Source organism: Marmota flaviventris, chromosome 13, assembly GCF_047511675.1.
Source record: "Marmota flaviventris isolate mMarFla1 chromosome 13, mMarFla1.hap1, whole genome shotgun sequence".
Classification (NCBI taxonomy): domain Eukaryota; kingdom Metazoa; phylum Chordata; class Mammalia; order Rodentia; family Sciuridae; genus Marmota; species Marmota flaviventris.
In genome coordinates this window covers 28,494,229-28,517,288 of record NC_092510.1, presented here as the reverse complement: position 1 = coordinate 28,517,288, position 23,060 = coordinate 28,494,229, and the positions used below count along the sequence as shown (strand labels likewise).

At 40.1% G+C, this 23,060-nt stretch overlaps 1 protein-coding gene across 2 annotated transcripts in view; it reads left to right on the top strand.

Annotated features, from left to right (window-relative positions):
* Positions 1-23,060, top strand: part of Pcsk5 (proprotein convertase subtilisin/kexin type 5) — a 434,410-nt gene that overhangs the window by 324,126 nt on the left and 87,224 nt on the right. For both annotated transcript variants that reach the window (XM_027940145.2, XM_071600559.1), the window contains exons 21-24: positions 7,085-7,187; positions 14,464-14,600; positions 20,245-20,451; positions 21,555-21,623. In XM_027940145.2, the coding sequence (XP_027795946.2) occupies positions 7,085-7,187; positions 14,464-14,600; positions 20,245-20,451; positions 21,555-21,623 (516 nt within the window). The remainder of the gene's footprint in view (positions 1-7,084; positions 7,188-14,463; positions 14,601-20,244; positions 20,452-21,554; positions 21,624-23,060) is intronic.

Below are 23,060 nucleotides of genomic sequence, written 5' to 3'. Positions count from 1 at the left end.
GTGTCTGCACAAACCACACAGGTCCTTGCCAGTGCCTGGGGATGAAAAAAGCAATGGGACCAGGAAGAATAAGTCTTGTCAATCAGAAAAGGCCACGTGAAGAGTGTAAAGGCAAGGTGTTGACACAATGGGCTAGCAGAGTAGGGGTCCCTGGAGACGTCCAGGCTAGAGATAGAAGACTCTCCTAGAATTCTGCTTCTAGCTATCTGTTCATTTTGCCTCTAATAGATCCCGAGGAAAGGAAAACACAGAGCTGTCTATCTGCCAAATGTCTTCGGATGACAGTTTTTTCCATGTATCCATTTATCCTCATCATCACAGGGGCTCTCCCAAGACTGCAATAGACTGGCACCCGAGATGATTGAGTTCTTGTACCTGTCCCCAATATGCAGAAAATTTTGAGGTTCTCTCTTTTTTTTCCCCTAATATTAAGTATTGTCCTGTTAAGGAACTAACTCATTAGGCAGACTTTTTATTTTTAAAATGTAGTAAAATATACATAACGTATTATTTACCATTTAAATATAAATAATTCCATGGCATTAAGGGCACTTACACTGTTGTATAGCCACCAACATCATCTGTCTTCAGAACATTTTCATTTTTCCTAACTGAAACTCTGTGTCCAGAAGACAATAATCTCCCATTTCCCTCCTCTCCCTAATCCCTGGAAACCACCATTTTGCTTTGACCTTGCTACTCCAGGGACCTCATGAAATATTTATCCTTTTGTGATTGGCTTATTTCACTTAACATAATGTCTTTGAGGTTCGCCATGTGTTAGAGTTTCCTTTTTTAAAAGCCTGTATAATTGTATAGACTCTAAAATAAAAATGGTACAGTTTCAGTTGATGGCCTCACATTTTGAGACTTGCTATAAAACTTCACACTTAATGAGGCTTTAAAAACTGACTTATTTCATTAGCATATAATTAGTTGAGATTGTTGTTCAGCATTTATTACAGCTAGTGGAAAATAATAAATGTATGCATTTTTTTTTCACAAAATGTATTCATATTATGGTATCATAGGAAGAAAGCTACGTAGTGGCCTCCAAGAAAGAGATAGTATTATTTAATTAGTACTTGTGATTGTAGAATTATTCAGTGAAGTCACACTATGATTCCTGGCATCTGTGTGATAAGGCACCTAAGTAGTCCTCACACAGAGATCTACAGATAATTCAGTATCCAAGGTTGCTCAATGAAATAACCAGATCAAGGAACCAGCAGTTGAATTCCATCAACTGTTTCTTCCCACTGTTTCTTACTAATTACCTGGAAAAATGGTTGTCCTAAACTCACATCATAATCTATCTACTTATGCATTTGTTAATTTATTAGAGTATACATTCATTTGTATAAATTCTACAATAATTTGGCTCTAATCAATAAAGAAGTATTATGAGGCATAAAAGACAGCATGCATCTCTTCAGGAGAAATAAAACCTTTCTGGCCATATAAAACCTGAAGAATATCATGACATCTCAGTCATGCTTGGTAACTGGGGTGATGTGTGTAACACTCATCCATCTATGCTGGCCAGTTTGTGGGGTTGATTTGTAACCCACACTTGTCGATAACATTCTGCAATGTTATCAAGACATGGAACAGCACAGCAAGCCACTTCCTTGTATGTTTTTTTTTTAAATTTAGAAGTATTAATTGTAATTGTTAAGCTGTGTCTTCAATTTTCAAGTAGCATTCCTCCCCGTGTGACCCTACTTCCTCAGTGTCCTTAGAAATATTATAGGACAGGATGAAAAAGGAACTGAAAGGAGAATGGAAAATTTTTGATCCCAGGACAAAGATGAGTTGGACATAATAATAACGGATGAAGATGCCAGAAAGAAGAGCTTGTGGGATGAGGTGGAGAACAAAACACGGGCTTCTGAGGTCTTTGGTAAAAGTAACTTTTTCTAAGAATTTTGTATATCACGCCTGTCATAAACATTCAACTTCATTGTGCAATGAAGACAGATGACAAGAATCTGCTGTTCCAACAACCAAAAAAAAAGCAACTTCCCTATGTCCTTGGAATCTGACTTCCTCTGTTCCAAATGCACAGTGGAAAACTTGTACCCATGAGGACTGGACCAGTTGTTTATGTGACTAATTGGATGTCTACATAAAAAGGAGAATAGGGGCAGGTCCGGCTATTCTCATCTGTTCTAAAGCCAGAGCTTGCTCTAAAGTGGAGAGGCATGTAGACTGGAGAGAGGGGAACCATTTAGCTGTCCTTTGCTGACTCTCTTATGTAAGCTCCAAGGTCAAGAAGTCTTCATTTTGTTTCCAAGTAGCAGGAGGAAAGACAAGTTTTAAGGGTCAATTATCAGGGAGGGACAGGGCTTGGGAAGGTTCTAAATTAGGGTGCCGATTTTATAGATTTGACAACAATGGGACATGTGAAGAAGAGACTAAAGAGAGGGATTGGAGGAGAAATGTCCTGAGGGAAGAAGATGAATATCATTAGATGGACAGTTGAGGATGGACAGGAGAGAGTCAGCTTCTTCACAGACAGGAGATAAGTGAACAGTCAAGGAGAAAGAAGAAAGAGGGAAATTTTGACTTTGAGAAAAAGAAAGCTGAGAAAACTCAGTGTACCAGCAAATTAGGAGGAAATGAGAAAGAACTGTAGGACAAGTATTTGGGGATAGTTGAACCTAAGAATGCAGTGGAGAGCTCTAAAGAGGTGAATTAAGCCAAGCGCGGTAGTGCACATCTCTAACCCTAGCAGCTCGGGAGGCTGAGGCAGGACATCTGGAATTCAAAGCCAGCCTCTGCAAAAGTGAGGCGCTAAGTAACTCAGTGAGACCCTGTCTCTAAATGAAATACAAAATAGGGCTGGGGATGTGGCTCAGTGCTTGAGTGCCCCTGAGTTCAATCCCTGGTATCACCCCCGACACACAAAAAAAGAAGTGACTTAAAGGGTGGCCATGCAGTCATGGGAGCCACCCAAGACAATGCAGAATCCTAGTGGGGCAAAAGGGGCTCATATTTGAAATATATGAAAAAATATTCAATGTCTTCAGAAATTAGGGAAACACAAACCAAAACCACTAAAAAACAAACAACAACAACAAAAAAAAAAACTATACAGATTTCTTCTCATTCCAGTTAGAATGACAGTCATCAAGTATACAAATAGTAATAAATGCTGGAGAGGATGTGGAGGAAAACAAAAGGAAGAAACACTTTCACACTTTTATTCAGTCAAAAAGAAGAATGAAATCATGCTATTTGCAGGAAAATGGATGGAACTGGAGACGATTATGTTAAGCAAAATATGCCAAATTTAGAAGATTAAAAGTCAAATGTTTTTTTCTCATAGGTGAAAGGTAGAAAGAAAAGGAAAAAAAAAGAAAGGTGGTCATGGCAGAGGGGCGGGGTCCCATGAGAATGGAAGGGAAACCAGTAGAGGAAAAGAACCAGAGAGAGGAGAGTAACAGGGGAAATTGATACTGGCAAAATTATACTGTTATATCATGTGCATGCACAAATATACAGCAACAAATCCCATCATTACTTATAACTATAATGTACCAATAAAAATATGGGGAAGAAAGGTTGTGTTTGCAGGGTCTATTTTGCAGATGGGCAATTCTTAATGGTCATTATATCCAAGGCGGAACTTTGTGAGTGCCAATAAAGGACATCATAGTTGAGAATTTCTTGGATTCCAAGAAAATACACAGCCAAAGTATTAATGTCACCCTATGGCTTATGAAGCCAATGAGGAGGTAAAAAGAGAATTTAAAATTTTCACAGTAATTTCTTGATAACCCTTGCATGACCTAGCAATGCTTCATCTGTGATCATAAAAAAGGCTTTGGGTGTGGATGGTACAGCTCTCAGAACCATCCACACAGCTTTTGATTTAGCAGAATAAGGTGTTTTTCATTTAAATTCCATCCTAGAACTGGATCTACTACATCATGGGGAATAATGGGGATAAACAGGAGGAGCTGGAAGGATCAAAACACTATGTCAGTTCCTGTAGACACTAATGCAACGTGAAGTCATCCTCTCTGCCTCTAGGTCTACAAAAGTCTAGCAGTGTTCTGAGTGTATCCTTGCCGTTCTTACTCCTTAGACTATGTGAGAAGGTTAGCATTTGGATTATAACTAGTTCCTTATAAATCACCCTTCTCGAAAAATTTTTAAAACCCCAACTCAAAGATTCTTCTCTTAAGAGCAGCGCCTTTTGAATTTATGTCTCTAAGTCTCACCTGGTACCTGGCAGGCATGTAGATGTTCAAAAATCATCCACAGAATGAATGAATGGACTCGCTGTGCTCTCTATGAGCCCATATTTCCCTGGGATATACTTTCGGGCTTTAAAGTCTCTGTGACCTTCTCCCATTCCTGTGCCATTCAGCATCTGAAAGATGCATAAGCAACTCTAACTCTGTAAACAAATTATTATGTGTTGGCCCCTGTAGGCAAGATCTACTTCTTCTTACTCCAGGTCTACCCTGGATTCTTTGCTCTTAATTTTGCTCATTCCTGGACTGATCAGTTGGCTGTGCCTCCTACAGAAACAGTGGAAGAGATTAAAGAAGGGGCAATAAATAGGAGGTAGAGTAGGGGAGCCTGAACAAGTGAAAGAAGACTGCATATATTGAGGCTTATATTAAGCAAAGCAGTCTCGACTTGAAATCTCCATTCCTACTAGACAGTAATCTCAGCTTTTTCCTGCCTTGGAACTGCTAATCACCAAGAAGGCAACTAGTCCATTCAACATGTTACGTAAGTCAGTAAAAGGTATCCTCTACAGAGTCAGAGGCAGCCAACCCCAAAATGCATGTCATGGTGAGAAAAATGTGGGCCAGAATTCAGTTGCACTGGATCATTTGAGCAGGCAGGCACCTTGGGCAGTAACCAACCTGCATTACGATGTTCTTTGTTCCTGATAGGTACTTACTCTTTGGAGCCTAAGTCTTTATTCCTAAGAACTACAATCTCATTCTAAAAGCTATCTATCAGATTCCTGGACTACACTGTAACAATTAGAAGACTTAGGAGAGCTGGGTTTGGTGGCACATACATGTAACCCAAGCTATTTAGGAGTTTGAGGCAGGAGAATCTCAAATTGAAGGCCAGCTTCTACAACTTAGTGAGAAGCTGCCTCAAAATTAAAAATTAAAAAGAGCTGGGGACATAGCTCAGTGGTAGAGTGCCCTGGGTTCAATTCCCAGTCCAGAAGAAGAAGGAGGAAGAAGAAAAAAGGGAGGAGAGTGAGGTAGATGGGAAGGGAGAGGAGGAAAGAGAGAAGAGGGAGAAGGGTATACTGCTATTAGGTGTTTGCATCACTATAAACATGTCTTTTCACCTTCAGTTAGCAAAACCAATGGGATAACTTTACGTGAAGGGCTTTTTCTGGTATGTTTGGGCAAACTCCGCAATCTCTTCATTTCTGCCTTTGTGGTTTAATTCCAGCAGGTAGAAGATTTATGTATATACAGTGTTTTAACCAGCTTTTAGTTGCTGGGACCAAAAGACCCAACCAAAACAATTTAGAAGGAAAAGTTTATTTTGGCTCATGGTTTCAGAGGTCTCAGTCTCTAGACGGCCAAATCCACAGCTCTGGGCCCAAGATGAAGCAGAATGTCATAGCAGAAGGGCTATGCAGGAGGAAAGTAGCTCAGGACATGGCAATTAGGAAGCAGAGAGAGAGTTCTACTCACCAGGGACAAAATATGTACCCAAGGGCATACCCCCAGTGACCCACTTCCCCCAGACACATCCTCCCTGCCTATAGTTACTACCCAGTTAATGCATTCAAAGGGATTAATTCACTGATGAGGTTATAACTCTCATAATCTAATTATTTCACCTCTGAAATTTCTTGCATTGCCTCACATATGAGCTTTTGAGGGACACTGCATATCTAAACCATAACATAAGGTCTTCCTTTCCTAACTGTACACTTCAGTAGAGCCATGGATAAAAGGTTGGGGGGATGGATTTCCCTCCATCCCTCGCTGGTCGAGTCTAGCTCTCCAGGGCTTTTCTCAATGCAAATCAGGCAGCAAATCTTAGAGTATCAGTGACACAGCTTGATTAAACCCTGGGTGGGCTGTCCTACCACACCACACCAGCTGGACCCCAAACTGACAATGTTCAATGCTTACAGAGCTGTCAAAATTGGGGATGGTGTGGGACTGAGTAAAGGTTATGACCGTGCCAAAATCTGCAACTGTGTTTTCTGAGTATGCTCTGTTTCCAAACTGGAAAAAAAAAAAAAAAAAAAAAAAAGTGACTCTTTGGATTTGACTGGAGAAGCCTGTTGATTTTTTTTTTTTCCCTCAGACTATGGCAGGGGAAGATGAGTATGGTGTGGATGGGAGGGTTGAACTCAATAAGTAAAGGCTCAGTTTTGATGGGGCTGGCCTCTCCACCATCTGTGCCATTGGAGTAAGTTTCTAAATGTTCAAAAGAAATTTGTGAGGCTAGATTCCCTTCAGTGGCAGGGCCTCATATATGTTTTTCCTTGGGAAAGATAAACTTTCCAATGAAAGGAAGAATTCTCTGGCTCTCTCTTCATTGTTACTCTTTTTGGGGGTAAAACATAGCTCCTATCTGCCAAATTTCCACCAAGACTCAACTGCCATTCTTGACCAGTAACTATAATCCGACCCTTTCCAGGGTGGTTTGACAGGATGTAACTGGATCTTGAATGTTGCTTTACTTGAAGCACAGCTATAACTGAGATTTCTAGGGTCCTGAAGCCTCTGCTTTTAATAGTAAATTCAACAGAAGCTCAGGAAGGGGGTCTGGTGGAAAACATCCCCTTGGTCTCCCCTGTGCATAATATCTATAACAAATGGTGACTGGATCTAAAATCATGTTGTTGTCTCATTAATTTTTTAAGGTTCCAACTTCTGAGGACACTGGGAAAGGAGCAATTATAATTGTGAGGTCAGGATTTAGGACTGCCCACTGCAGTCATTCAGGCCCTTTCTCTCTGTATTATCTTCATTGCTTTCAGGCAAACACATATAAATCTGGCTGTTTTTGGATGGACAGCCCAGGCAGACTTGCCATGTAGTAATGAAGTAAACAACTAGGTTTTATTCCTCAGGAGAATATATCGATGAACATGGTGGCTGCCAAGTCTGCGATGCTTCGTGTGCCAAGTGCCGGGGGCCAACCCAGGAGGACTGCACCAGTTGCCCCCTCACAAGGTGAGTAGCCTTCGGTATCTTCTGGGTGTGGAAGGTCACAGGATGCAGGGTGGGAAAAGGAGGTGCTAACGAGCTCAGCAGCACCCCAGGGATCTGCGGGAAACAGGACCAACTTGTTCCCATGACACAGATATTTTCCTTGGTCTGGCCACAACCCACATCTGTACTATCCTTTCTCCATGATGCCCAATACCCTGTGCAAGGACCAGTTCCCTGGGCACTACGAAGGCTTCTTCAATGATGAAGATGGTGGCTTCAGAGCCATCTTTCATGACTGGAATTTCATCCCTCAACCATCACTTCCATCTTCTGGCCAAATATCTACTCATTTCTAGAGTCAATTCAAGAGTGAACTGTCCTATGAAATGCCTCAGCATTTCAGACCCTTTTGAGTAGAATTAACCTTCTCTGTCTATGCCTCTTTGCTCTATATAAGCTTCCCACCAGGCACCTGTTGAAGACATTTGCTTACATCTCTGTGTTAAACCGTTTGCTCCTTGAGAGCCTCCCTTTTGTATCTCCAGTTCCAGTCAGAGTGCTAGGAAAACAACAGGCACCTAATAAATGTTTGATAATTGAGTGAATGAGGGCCTATCAAGCATGTGAGTGGCATTCTTTCAAAGAGAGTTGGAAACTGCTGTGGTTTTGGTCGGTGCTCCTCTGATCCCAGCACTTGGTGGTTGTTGGCTGCCATGTTGGAATGAGTAGCCCATCATTGCCAGCTGTCTGTGGAGGAAGCAGGGTGTCTTCCCAGACCAGCAGGAAGGGGCTGTTCCACTGGCAGGTGCTTTGTGTCTCTAGAATGGACACTCCCTATACCAGTCATGTTCTCCTGATTAATCTTCATGACTGTAACATCTTTGAGAGCAGAAGCTGTGGTGTAGGTGCCCCGCTATTCCCCCACAGTAGTCAAAGGTGTGTGCTTTATTGAATCTATAATCAATAATCAATATCTTAGGTTTGTTTGGCTCTTCAAATATCTTCCTCAGAAAGAGGAAGGAAGAAAGGAAAACAATGAATAAAAAAAGAAGGAAGAAGAAAAGGAAGGAGAAAGACAAAGATAAAATAACAGTTTTAAGAATTCTCAGTGATAGTTGGGTGCTGTGGCACATTCCTATAATCCCAGTGACTCTGGAGCCTGAGGCAGAAGGATTTCAAGTTGGAGGCCAACCTGGGCAACTTAACATGACCCTGTCTCAAAATCAAAAAATAAAAAAGACTAAGGATGTAGCTCAGTGGTTAAATCCCCAATATCATTAAAAAATTACAAAATCAAAAAAAGAATTCTCAATGATAACCATTAGGACATTTTCAAGTATCTCTTTAAGAAAACTAGACTTCGAAACATAGCATTTTCTTCAAAGAAATTTCAAAGCATACTTTAAGATGGAGATAATATTATCAAGATGAGGTTCTCTTTCTCTTCTTACTCCTGACTACAGCAGCATCAAATCCCATTGCATGTTTGGACATCTTTTGAACTGGACGAACATTTTAGCATTGCTCGATAAGACCGCCCATCATCCAGTGCACAGTGCTGATTATCCCTGGCTCACCAGAAATGAGAAGTGAGAAAAAAAATCTACCATTATACATGGTCATTTTAAGAATCTGAGTCCATTGGGACTAGATCAGAGGTAAACATGCTGGGTTACTTCAGTCGTTCCATTTGTGAAGTATCCTGTGATCTAGCTTTTGAAGAAATAAAAGCAAGTGCATGGACCTTGAACCAGGATATCTTCTTAAGAAAATCTTTTTCCCCCAGGAACAATTTTCTTCTCATCCCTCTGAGCATGCCATCCCCCAGCCCCATTTCTCTTCTTTGATGTCAGTTAAATATGTCCAAGGAAGGGCACCATAGCATGGCAATGAGCTACCTGACTCCTTTTCTTATTTTCCTTGAAGGAGGCTGAGAAGGTGAAAAGAAAGCAAACATCTTGGAAAATGATGATGTTGGCTTGTGTGTTCTGGAAAGAGCAGAAAAGTGTTTTCCTTAAGTGTTTTCTGAAGATTAGTCCTCATTCACTTTGTGCTGTGCTGCAACAGAATACTTGGGACTGAGTAATTATGAACAGAAGTTTGGCTGACTATTCTGGAGGCTAGGAAGTCCAAGTTCATGGCACCAGCACCTGGTAAAGGCTTTGAGGCTGGGTCATGCCATAACAGGTGGTGGAAGGAAAAGAAAGCAAGAATGAGAGAGCAAGGGGAAGACAGATTTTCTTTCCTAACTATCCCACCCCCATGATGACAGCATTAATCCTTGCGTGGGGCCAGATTCCTTGCAACCTATAATTATTGCTTATTAAACCCCACTTCCCAACACTGTTGCATTGTGAATTCAGTTTCCAACACATAACTTTTGAGAACACATTAAAACCATATAAAATGAAATCAGGTCCATTAAAGACTAGAAAAAAGCACCTGCTTAGCTGGGCATGAGGTTGCACACTCATAATCCCTGCAACTCAGGAGACCGAGGCAGGAGGATCACAAATTTGAGGCTAGACTCAGCAAGTTTATGAAATCCTATCTCAAAATAAAAGATAAAAAGAGGTGGAGATGTAGCTCAGTGGTACAATCCAAGGTACAAGCCCCTGGATTCAATCCAGGACTGCAAAAAGAAACAACAAAAATAACCTGCTGCTTTATATCCAACCTGAGATAAATGAAGAGTCCAGGGATCCTGTAGTGAGTCTCCCTGCCCTTTAGGTCACAGGTAAAGGAGGGGAAAGTACTCAGGGACAAGCAATAGTGGTGGTGAAACGTTAACACCCTATATCTGACACAAGAATTGCACAGGTAGAAGAAGGGACACCCTAGAAAAAGTGGAACTATAGAGAACACAGCCTCTGCCCAGCTGTGGAAGAAGGAAGCAGAGTTACGGGTAGAGAATAATCTCCCTCAATCTCTCTCCTTTGAACCTCAGATCTCCTGTGAATGTTTCTCCTTATCTGAAACTAACTGGAGGCCAATGAGAAATACAGCTTATCTGTGAGAAAAATTGAGCTTAGGATGCTGTATGAAGTGGGCTCACTTCTAGGCAAAGGACAGAGAAATGCAGAAAACAGATCTGTGTTGGGAGTGAGAGGAGACAAACAAAATACCCGAGATAGTTGTTATAAGTTTCTTCTTGTTCTGAAGCCTTTGGATAGCTCTAGTACTGGTAAAATAAAGATAATCTTCAAAGAGTTTTCATCTGGGAGAGGAATGTTAACATTTGTCTTGAAGGTTTGCTTCAAAACCACATGCAAGTGAAGTAAATTGGTGGAGAGAGAGATGAAATAAGATTGGCCAGGCCTTGATGACTGCTGAAGCATTTGTACTGAGTGATGAATGTATTGGCTGGTAGGAGGTTTACTTTTATATATATATAGTGTGTGTGTGTGTGCCTTTATATATGTTTAAATTACTCTATAATAAAATTTTAATAAACAAAAGAATTTAACTAAAAGAATTCAACCCTAACGTGATTTTACAGGAAATCCAATTAGAGAAGTCGTTTCTGCACCCTGTAGTTTCCCTTTGCATGTCTATAAACCTTTGGGTTTAATTCCTTGAAGACAACTGAAAACATGAAGGAATCAAGTGCCCCCTTTGCCACTGTATTTACCATGCAAACATCTGAAATGCTGTGGCCATATGGCCCATGTTCATTTCTAAGCCCATTCCCGAAGGAGGTATAGAGTCAATGAATAAACTAAAAACATTTGAAAGTTACCTCTGTTCTTATCCAGACTTAAATATTTTTATTTGATCTGCTTCAATGAATGCAGAAGAAATTTTTCTCAAATTTCATTCCGTTAGACCATTAAAGCACCAAGAAGTCACATTAAGTGCCTTTGTCATGGCTTTAATTAGGCCAAATCAACAATCAGCACAAATTCTGATTTGCCATCTCCACTGTTACAGTTCACATCACACGTGCACACAGGCACACAACCTGGGGGTTTCTGGAATACTCAGCTCCAATGCTGAGATCATCTGTCCCAGCTCATTAGCTCTTGGTTCTACCTTCTTCCTCCTTGCTATTAGATCTGTTGGACCTGGAACAGGTCCTGTCTATGAGAAGGTCAAGATCATGCATAAGTTGTGGGGAGAAGTTCTTCTGTAGAGATCAGCTTATCAGAATGTCTTTGGATTTCATGAATTGGATAACTGGTGGTCCCAGACATACCTTGATACTAAAGAAAAGTTTCATCAAACACATTTTCTTCTTTCATAGAGCCAAGTGAGGACTTTCTACTTTGTCTACTTTTCTGTAGACAACTGTGCCTATTTGAAATGGGACTTCTCTTCAAGTTTCTGAGCAATTTTTCTTGAGCAGGATGGAAAGTGAAGGACAGTGATATAATTCATTGCCTTCACTTAAGCATGTCTGATTTCCTTATCTTTATCTTTAGAAAGAATCATGCTTTCACAAACATTGGGTATGTTGCTTTTGCTTTCCTCAGGGTGCAAGAGGAGGAGGTGGCTTGACACACAATTATGTGCTTGAAAGTTTCTTAAAATCAAATCAGAAGTCCCCTTTCCTAATAAAAAGGGAAGGTTGTGCCTTCTGCTTCCTCCTCTGTCTGGTGAGGTTTAAATGGTCCCTATTAAATCAAATTACCTCTCCCAAGAGAAATGACTTCCCCAAAATCAAGCTATCATCTCTTCCTAAAAAGAACACAATAATGATGTGTTTCACATCCTTCTGAACTGAAAAGATTTAGCATGAAAATGAACCCCTAGATTTCATTTGCCCTTTTTTTTTTTCCTTTTCAGCAAAGCATGGAGTAGCTTCCTTTATTCAAATCCTCAGAAAGCTCTTCTGCAGATTTTCTTATAGGGATGTTGTTGGTTTTGTTGTTGCTGTCATTTTTTAACTAGTCCCATCCAAATAATTCCTTGGGAAAAACATCTCCTAACTCAGAAATCAGAGCCAGAGTGGGGCTGGGATATTCCCGTTGGGCATCAGAACCACCAGTTTAACATCTGAGCTCGGACAACAGGCACCTCAGTCTGCTCCATGGTGCAGAGGATGGGCTTTGACAAGACAGCCAGATGTGGGTGTCTGTTTAGGGTTGGGACTCCACGTACTTCTCTGCGTCAAAAGGATTGTTTGGTCCCCGAATCAAAAGGCCTGGGCAACCAGGACAAGTGACCTTTTGTTAAGTCACTGGCTTAAATCCCAAACTGATGTAAGTGACACAGATGGTCAAGATATGGGAATGAACAAGACAGAGGATCACTTAAGTTGCAGAGCCCCAGGCTAATTTCTTCCAACCCTTGGATCGAAGTGGTCCACTCTGCCATTCAAGGTTGGTTCCAGGTCTGGGAATAGCAGGGTTTAGACAAGTGCCACCCCAGGACCAAGTTGCTCAAGGTCTACACCTGGCCTTTTGTGTGCTGTCTGGCCTGAGTGGAGGAAGCGGTAGAGAGAGAAGGAAACCTTCCCTTTTCTGTACAGGCCCAGTCAGCTCCCGCAAGCCTGGATGGCAGCACTGTGCCCTTAGGGCCATGCACACACTGTGTACTCTGTTAACCTCCAGATGGACACAGTAGGTGCACTCTAAGGAAGCTTTAATAGACTCCAATCTGGCATCACCTGTATTACTTGGAAATCACTCAGCAAATTCCTGTCATTGAGGATTGATTTTCAAAGTATTCTCTTACATGAGCCAGCAACCCCACTATCTGTGTATAGCCCAAAGAAATGGAATCAGCATACCAAAGAGAGGCCTGCATGCTCATAATCATTATAGCACTACTCACAATGGCTAAGATATGGAATCAATCTAGGTACTCATCAACAGGTGAATGGACTTAAAAAAAAAAGTGCTATATATAGCGCCATTCGACCATAAAGAAGAATAAAGTCCTGTCATTTGTAGTAAAATGAATGTAACTAGAGGATATTATGTTAAGTGAAATAAGTCAGACATGAAAAGACAAATATTGCATGTTTTCATTCATATGAGGAAGCTAGGAGAAATTTATATGAATGTAGAATAGTAATTTCTACAGTCTGGGAAAGTTGGGGGTTTGGTGGATAAAGGACATTTATGGTACCAAACATAAATAGAAAGAATAACTTCTGGTGTTCCTCAGCACAGTGTGTGACTACACTTCACCATAATATACTATATACTTATATATATGAAAATCTAGAGGAGAGGAGCTTGAAGACTCTACAAAAAGAAATAATAAGGAGTTGGAGAGGTTAATTATTCTGACTTGATTAGTACATGCTATAGGCATGTGTTGAAAATCTCACTATATCAAATTAATAGTATAATTAATACATGTTAATCAAAAAAGCTACATAAATAAATAATCAAAGGTTTAAAACAAAATTATGCTCTCTGAACCAGTGGTGTTAGCATTACCTGGGAATTTGTCAGAGATGCAAATTCTCAGTTTCTTCCCCCAAGACCTCCTAAATTAGAAACTCTGGAAGTTGAGATTCCAGCTCACTTCATCTATTCCCATTACCTACCTGACTCTAACATTTATTTGATCAACATCTTGTATTTTTCTTAGCAAAATTCTTGAATACAATTGACTTAATCACATTTCTTCTTATAACTACTTTGTCAAGAAAAATGACACAAAAGCATGAAAAACAATGACATGATGTATATATTATATGTATATAAAACCAAAGATATTAGAAGTCAACATGCAAAGCCCTTGTGGATGTTCACAAGCATGGTCAGAAAACAGAGACTGTAGGATCCCATATATCAGAAAATACTTTCAAAAAATGATGTTCGGAATCAGAATTCATTAATTATTTACAATATACACAGGCCAAATTTATAAGTAGCACCTATTCTACCCTTCAAGAGCCCTTGGAGCTGACATTTCCCTTGCCCAGTGTGGGTAGGGTGTTAACTAAAGGAAGAATATTTTCTCTAAGACCTCTGCATTCAGAGGTCCATTTAGCATCTTGAAAGTTCAGAGACCTCCATCTGACTGCTGACTGGATTTGGCCAGAGTCTACAGTATGGGTTTAATCCCTGTGGGTACAAGCTAGTTTATTTGGAACCAAATACAGGATCAGATCCCCAGCCAGCTCCTGGCATGTCTGCCGTTGGACCCAAGTCTCAGGCCAAGGATGGGTACATGACTAATATTTTGCATGTTCTAAGATGATCAGTCCCAGGCAACCCTCTTGTTTCTGGAACAATGAAATCCAATCTGTGCAGTGAAACATGAATACCACATGTTCCAATACTTGGGGCCTTTCTGGGAAGTCACCCTGATACATTCTAAAAGTCTGCTTTTCCTCTAGGGTTTTTGATGATGGCCACTGCATTTTGAGCTGTCCCTTGTGGAAATTTGAGTTTAAGAGCCAATGCCATCCATGCTACCACACCTGCCGAGCCTGCCAAGGAAGTGGACCTTCCAACTGCACCTCGTGTGGAGCAGGTGAGGGAGCCGCTGTATCCTGCCCTACCTCATCCCTTCCCTTCTCCAGCCCACCTCCTTTGGTCTGACATAGAAGCCTCATCCCTGGGGTTGAGGGTTAAAACTTGACAACTCTTCCTTAAAGAGCCTGTACAACTCTGAAACCTCTTCTTGTTGTCAGAATGTGAAAACATTGTTCCCATTATGATGGATGCTGACTCATTGCCCCGGAGGGGATGGGAGAGGAAAACTAAGATCAGGCTTTCTCCAGAGAAGGAGAAAGGACATATCAACTGGATGTCAGATATAAGATAGGGAAGCAGAGATATGTTGAGGCAAAGGTAAAAAGCTAGAGAATTAAGGAGGCTATTTGGTCTCTAAAAGAGATAGCATATTGAGGCTGTGTCAGGGTCTTCTCAAAGCTGAGCTGTGCCATTAAGATGTTGTCAGAGCCCTGCAGAAACAAGGAAATCATTTCAACTCATGACAAATGTGACCTTTTGCGTCCCAGTTTGAACTCCCTTCTCCTGGTCTCAAAGGTCCTCTGCAGTTTGACCTTTGATCCCTCTAGCCTCATCTCACATGTCTGTCTGTCCTCTAGTTTGACCTCATGTGAGCCAGATTCATATTTCATTTGGCCCACATAATACTTTTAATATGTGAGCCAAATTTAAAATTTGGGAAATTTCAAATGAAAACACAGTTTTTGTTTTTGTTTTTTTTTCTTCTTTTCTCTTGAAAACTTGGAAGATCTGACTACACTGGTTCTACATCTCTCAAAGAGTTTCCTGGAGCCTTAAAAAGGCTGCTCTCAATTTCTCCACAATTTCCACCATTTCTGAGCATCTCACTGGTACTGAGACTGTCAGATATCATCATCATACTTCCATCATTTTTCTGGTGAAAGAGAATTATTTTATCTTTATTCTCACTTACAATAAAACCAAGAAAAATGAAGAACAAATTGAGAATGTCATGGATTCACAGGGATACAGGAGATAAGACATTCTTTGAATAAATTAAAAGTATTGCTTTGTGCTTCATATGTAAAAAAATACACATCTATGTCATTTTTATCTCTAGACTGTCACATGCCATTTACTTCCTCATTTATAATACAGTGCTAACAGTTACCTCTTCCATACTTATGAAAGTTAAATGAGATTGAATGAGATGAAATAACAAAGCATTTAGAGCAGAGAAAGACATAGGAAGAACTCAATGATATTAGCTTTTCTTATTTTCATTTCTATTCTTGTTATTGTTGTTGTTATTGTTTTAATCCACTTACTCCTCTGGGCATTTGCGTTTCTCTAGCCTGTGAGACTTCACTTGAGGTGTTCCCACTCATTGTATGGTGACTCCCTACTATTCCACCATTTCAACACCATTTCTGCAGGGAGAGCCTCCCTGCTTGCCCAGGAGGACCCCTTCACAGGCACACCTGGAGTCCTCTACTTCCTGTTTACCAGCCTCTTCACATTGCATGTCTATCTTATCCATAAAACCCTATGCCCCATAAAAGCAATGAATTGTTCCTGCCTTATTTTCTGCTGTATTTTGATCATGAACATAGCCTTCAACATGTGGAAGGTATGCAATAAATAACTGAATGAATGAAAGGTTAAGTGGAAAGAACATTAAAACCAGCAGTCAGAAAAATTGGGTTCTTATCCCAGTTTTGTTACTAACTTGAAGACACTAAACCAATCAATTCACTTTTTTCAGTCTCTAGTTATTTGTTAAAAAAAAAAAAAAGAACCAGGCACAGTGGTGCATGCATGTAATCCCAGCAGTTTGAGAAACTAAGGCAGGAGGATCACAAGTTTAAAGCCAGCCTCTGCAACTTAGTGAGACCCTAAGCAACTTAGTGAGACCCTGTCTCAAAATAAAAAATAAGAAAAGGGCTGTGGATATCGCTCAGTGGTTAAGTACCCTGAGTTCAAGGACTAGTAGCAAAAAGAAAAAGAAAAGAATAAAGAGAGAGAGAGAGAGAGAGGGAGAGAGAGGTAAATGGGCATCTAAAATCATCTTAACATCAAATAAACCAATAAATATCTATACAAAGCACAAAATTAGAAGTTTAGATGTTAAACAAATGTCTAGTCTTTTAAGCATCTTTTAGCTACTTGGACCAATCTACACATTAAAAGGTTTTGACTTATATTCTGTATTAACTATTTGAAAGGCTGTGTTTAACCCAGTATCTTCAACATTTATTGTGTCTCTCCCATGTCCAAGTTCCTGCATGTTGAGAGCTGTGAAAAATATAGCAAAAGACAACATGATACTCAGCTTCAAGGGGTTTACTATCTAACAAGGATGTTGTCCCCCTGTAATACAAAACAAGAAAATATCAGACAAAGCCCACATCAATGGTAGGAATCCTACCACAGGTCAGAGAAGAAACCTCACTTCCAGCTCTAGTCAGCAGAGAAGGGTATTGCTTAGCAAGCCATGTTCTCTTCCTAATAAGAGCTTGGTGTCCCTAGTCCAAGGATTGTTAGCACAGAAAGGATATCAGAGACCTTGATGAGACAATACAAAAGGTAGATAATTCAACTGAAAAGGTTTTCCATATCTATCAATGGAAGCTTTAATAAAAAACTGAAAATTCAGCTGGGCTCAGTGGCGCATGCCTGTAATCCCAACAGCTTGGGAGGCTGAGACAGGAGGATTGCAGGTTCAAAGCCAGCCTCAGCATCAACGAGGCACTAAGCAACTCAGTGAGACCATGTCTCTAAATAAAATACAAAATAGGACTGGGGGTGTGGCTCAGTGGTCAAGTGCCCCTGGGTTCAATTCTCAATACCAAAAAAAAAAAAAAAAAAAAAAAAAAAGCTGAAAATCCTATGTCTGGGGAGTTCCCCCTAGCCACACAAGCCTCTCTCACCAACTTGTAGAGATTTAATCTCTTATTGAATTGCAACTTCATTAAGTCTTTGGTATGAATCCTTATGGAAATGCAGATGTCCAGTTATGTTGGTGAAAATTCACTCTAAATTCTCCTCCAGTTCATCCTCTACCAAACGAGACCCAGAGATAAATTAAACCAATTACAGTAAGCAAAATGTTGAAGTAAACTTCATAAAATTTATTTTCAGCTTTTCTTTCATCTTTTCTGACAGTACTTTTCCCTCATGCCCTCAACCCTCAACCTTCCTTCCCTCCTACAGACTTCAATGTCTTCACACTAGTCTACCTTCTCGTATAACAAAACCAGCTGTTAAGAGATTCTCTGATAAACAGATATTTACCCTTTGAAACACCTGAATGCCAAGCTGAACCTCTTTCAGAGTTTCTTTGTATTTTAACTCTTACCTCACAACATCCCATGAAAGGTTTTGAAGCTAGGAAATATGTGAGCCCTTCTATTGCTAGAATCAGCTACATACTATTATCATAATTCATATTTGGAGACTCTGGGCAAGTAGCCAAATATTAAGCATGGTTTTTAAATTGCTGAATATTTGTAATTATCCATAACTAAGCAAGCTGGCATACTGCTTGGGCTTTAGAAGTGTGACTAAATTGTCACATAATCCTGGAGCAAGCCCATGGGGAGAGTTGACCATTGTCAAGGCATCTAAGTGAGCTCTCTTTGTAGGGTCTGTGTGTTTTAAAAACTGAGGTTCTTCCAATCTCTGTCCTTCAAACCCATATTATAACACCCAAATGGGTCCAAATAATAAACCCATGTCCAAATAATAAATATGGAATTGAAGAACATTTACTATAATATCTGAGCCCATTGATGTTAATTTTTAATTTTATGGTGGTTGATTCAATTGGCTATATGGAAGAAATTGAACACTGCCAAATATGAATTCACTGTCCCATTCATTCAATCATTCAACAAATATGTATTTAGGACTTCCTGGATTCCAGGCTGCCCCTAAGACTCTGGATCCTGAGTTGATGTCTCAGGAAGGCATAGGGATAAATGTAGACCAACTACAGGACAGAGAAGAGGTAGGTTCCTTACTGTTGTCCCCCACATCTTCCCATCCTACATCCGAGAAGTTGTGGTGTTCTGAAGAGCAAGACCATTTGTGAAGGAGTCACGGTGGAAATGGAGTTTGGTAGGGTTTCATGAAGTCGCTGGGAACATAACTTGTAAGATTGACACTCTTGTGATCTCTTGAGATACCAGGTTCCACCAGATCAGAGTGTCATGCTCCATTACATTGGTCTGTAGATGTGTTGTCACTGGATGCACAGTACACACTCTCAAGCACTCCCCTTCACCTGCAGAATAAGGTTCTAAGTCTAACTTGAAAACAACTGATACTTTTTTGCCCCACCTCTAAGGATTTCTCCTTTTTTTCCCTTTGGTCCCACAGGAAGCACCAGATTTCAGGTATAAAATTACAATGAGCAGAGATGGCTTGAGAGTCCATAATTCAACAAAGCATTTGTAAAAGTATATTTAAACTAGGGCACTGCTTAAATAATAAATATTAGGGCAAATCACTTGAAAGTGGTCCAAAGGCTTAAGGGCAGCCTGGCATACAGAAGTTCTAAATATATATTTGTTAATGATGAATGAATGGGTGAGTAGATTCATATTTGCAATATCCCAATACTCGTCTACAGATAAAAATAGTCAAATGTCAGAAATTATGTATGGTTCAATCTGATATTACAATGACTGTCAATTTCTGCTTGCAATAGGGAGGTTAGTGCTATATTTATGTACAAATTTGGCAGCCTTGTATCTTAAAGGTGAATGGTTTTGGATTTCCATGTGTTAGATTATTTGATGAGTGATCACTAGAACCTGGTTGGTTATTCTGGGTAACACAGATTGGCTGCTTTTCCAAGGAAGGGCCATATGTGAAATCTGATTCAGAGAAGATGTAAACCCTGAACATACTCAGAATAAAAACTCTAGAAGGCTGGGAGAAGACCTCTAGGTTCATCTCTACTGTTAGTGTTGTATTTTTATTTGCACCTGATTATAATTGTTTGTAGCTAATTGTAATGTTTTGTAACTGATTGATTAGATTTTTCTACTTCCTCTAAGAACAAATGTTCATAGTCTGTCATTCTGTGGGTATTGCCCATTCTTTCCTTACAGAGCCCAAAGTAGACAGAAGTCAGGAACCCTCAGGAATGCATGTAAAGGAGCAAAGAGGTGTGCTTGATCTACTGCTTCAATGAGGCCGTCATTATGATGTCTTTGCAAAAATTCAGACCTTAATTAACACAAGCACGTGATTTTGATAATACTTCCAAATCACTTTAAAAGACTGAACTTATATAAAGCAAGTCCATCATTAAGCATGCGTTTATTCCTATGGGATCTCTGTAACCTCCCAGGTCTAAGAGATTCCACAGATACCAAAAAAGCCCTTGGGAAAGTGAAGCACATTTTGAATTGTAGTTGTTCACATGGTTTGTGGTTTTGCAATGACATCCCAAATAGTAGTTGCTGTTCATTCAAATATATAAACTATTGCAAAATGATTCCCTGCAAGGAAAACTTTTCAATGACAAGGATATAGATATTGCACTTTTCATTAAATCCAGTCTTATACTTCTGGTCCCTTAGGAACAAAAGCACTCCGTCGTTTCTTTTTTTAATAAAATGTTCTACATTATATTAGCTTCATGGCTGATCTTGTATATTTTCTCTCTTTCCGTTGCCCCTCTAACTGGTCAGACAAGCATGGCCGAGAGCACTTCTTGCATCAGGGTGAGTGTCGAGAGAGCTGTCCAGCTGGCCACTACTCTGCCAAGGGGCACATCTGCCTGCCCTGCCCAGACAACTGTGAGCTTTGCCACAACCCACGTGTCTGCACAAGATGCATGAGTGGCTACTTCCTCGTGCCCACCAACCACTCCTGCCGGAAGCTGGAGTGTGGACAAGGTGAGGCTATTCTGGTTCCCCTGCCCAGTACCAGGAAATGGGAGGACAGTCTGTACCCCTGTATGTCCTGGAGACTTAAATTACCCCCTAATAGTAAAATCAGCACTTAGGAAGACTGAATGCTTCCATATAATCAATGAGGACAATAGTAGCTGCCCCTCTCTCTTCCCCCACGTCTTCATCCTAGGTTTTCCCAGATTCAGTCTAAGCACAGAGAAACACAGCCAGTCACATAGAAGTCATTGGGTATTTGCAGAAGGGATATGTTAGAGAAAAAAATTAGATTAGAATTCAAAAGTCTTGGCCAACAGTTTTCTTCTTCCCAATTACCAAGTAGGAAACCCTGGTCAAAACAAATCCAATTTGTTATGCTATGGTGCCTCTGTGAAGGGGACAGCAAAGCACCTGGTTAGAAATGCTGTGAGAAGCCAGTGAGAATCAGCCTCCCTGATCTGAAACCACTTGAAGATATTAAAACGGACTGTGAATCATATCTGTTATTGTTTATTGCCCAATTTGTTATCTCCTATGAGAAGAAGGAAATTAGAAAACAGCACTTATAGGTTTGGCTCTTTTCTATGTAAGAATGTCACAGACTATTGCTCCGTCTCTGTGTAAGAATTATGCCTGGCGTGGTGCTGAAACAAGCACCAACATGTTTTTAGAATAATTAAGATAGGAATTTCTATTTCTGCTTAATGTTCATGAAGGTAGTAAAAGATTTTAAAAGATTTTTCTTTTAATATGTAGGGCAGGACAGATAAAAAGAAAGACAGAGCCTGTTGATTTATACACCCAATTCCATTTCCCCAGAAGCAGTGCTGATTTCTTTCATAAAGAAAGAAAGAACACCAGCTTCACTTCAAAACCAGTTCCAGGCATGTGGCCCTACTTTGTTGTATTTGTACCAGTCAAGCTGATTCAATCTATTGAAGCATTAGAAGAAGATAAAAAAGTGTGTGGCACATATATTGTCAAGGATGGCTTTGGATTTTATAACTGCTCTATGATTTAGTAAGCTACATGCCACCATATTTTCATAGCAATCGATGTGTCTCCACTCAGTGGAAATGAGTTGTATTTTCACTCCTTTTGCGGTGCAGGTGAAGTTCAAGACTCAGACTATGAAGAATGCTTGCCTTGCGAGGAAGGATGTCTGGGATGCAGCTTGGGTATGTCACCTTCCTTTGTTATTTAAAGAGTTTAAATAGCTTTGTCATTTTCAACACACCCATATTCTGTTCCAGCTTCAGAAAGAACTCTTCATCTTTGTCATTCTTAGTGTCCCCAGACATATCCATTGAGGAGGCTTTCTTGGATACCGATAGGGTCACGTGGAGCAATGTTTTTGAGATAATAGATAGGCCTCTGGTCTTAATGAAAATCAAGTTTAAGAAAGGACAGTAGTATCACCCTATGACCCAACTATACCACTCCTCAGTGTTTATCCTGAGGAATTAAAGTCATCATACTATAGCCAATTATGCATACCCATGTTTATAGTAGCACAATTCACAATAACCAAGTTATTGAACCCACCTACATGTCCATCAGTGGATGAATGGATAAAGAAAATATGCTATATGTTCACAAAGGAGTTTTATTCAGCCATAAAGAAAAATGAAATTATGTCATTTTGAAGGAAAATGGATTGAACTAGAGATTATTATGTCAAGTGAAATAAGCCTCAGAAGGGCCTACATTGTCTTTCATATGCAGAAGCTAGAGAGGAAAAAGAAAAATAAAGGTGTGGAGGCTGGGGTCTAATAAAAATCAAAGGGATGGGGCTGGGATTATGGGTTCAATCCCTAGCACCAAAAAAAATCAAAGGGAGATCAGTAGAAGAAAACAACTGGGAAGGAAGGAGGAGAGAGTGGTAGGAAGTAATACTGGCCAAATTCTATTGTTATATTGTGGGCATGTATGAATATGTGACCAAAAAAAAATTCCATCATTATCTACAACTATAACAGACCAATAAAATATGTGGAAAGAAAAGAAAGAACAGTGGCACCTTTCTCTCTGATTGTTAGCTAGTTGGCAGCTCTCTCTCAGCAACCACATTGCAAGATGACTGATACTCTTCCCTTCTCAAGGTGACAGATTTGAAAGACAATGAAAAACCCAAGCAAAAAGATACCAACTTACTCTCACTCATCCAGTGTGTGCAACTCAAAGCTTGTGGGAAGAAAAAATTGGGAGGTTTTCCTTTATAGAATGACTCTATTGCTTGGGTCCAGGACAATCCTTAGAGACGGTGGAGTTGAAATCCCTGACATGTTACAGAAACCAAATGTAATTCTACCACTCATATCAGTGGTGTCTCCTTTCTCTTTCTCTCATGCTCCTGGTAGAGGAGTGATGTGGACAGTTTGTAGCACACAGCACCACTGGACTGCATGCAAAATGTCAAAGAGGGATATACCACCAAATTCCAAGATCATATCTTAATGTAAGTTTAGACAAGATATAGAAACCAACTAAAGATCACTAGAGAGAGTGACAAGTGTATTCTAAATGCTGATAATTGTCTTACCTTCAATTCAAAACTTTTTCTTGATTCATATTCTCTATGTATTAGGACTTATATATTCTCAGATTGACTTAGT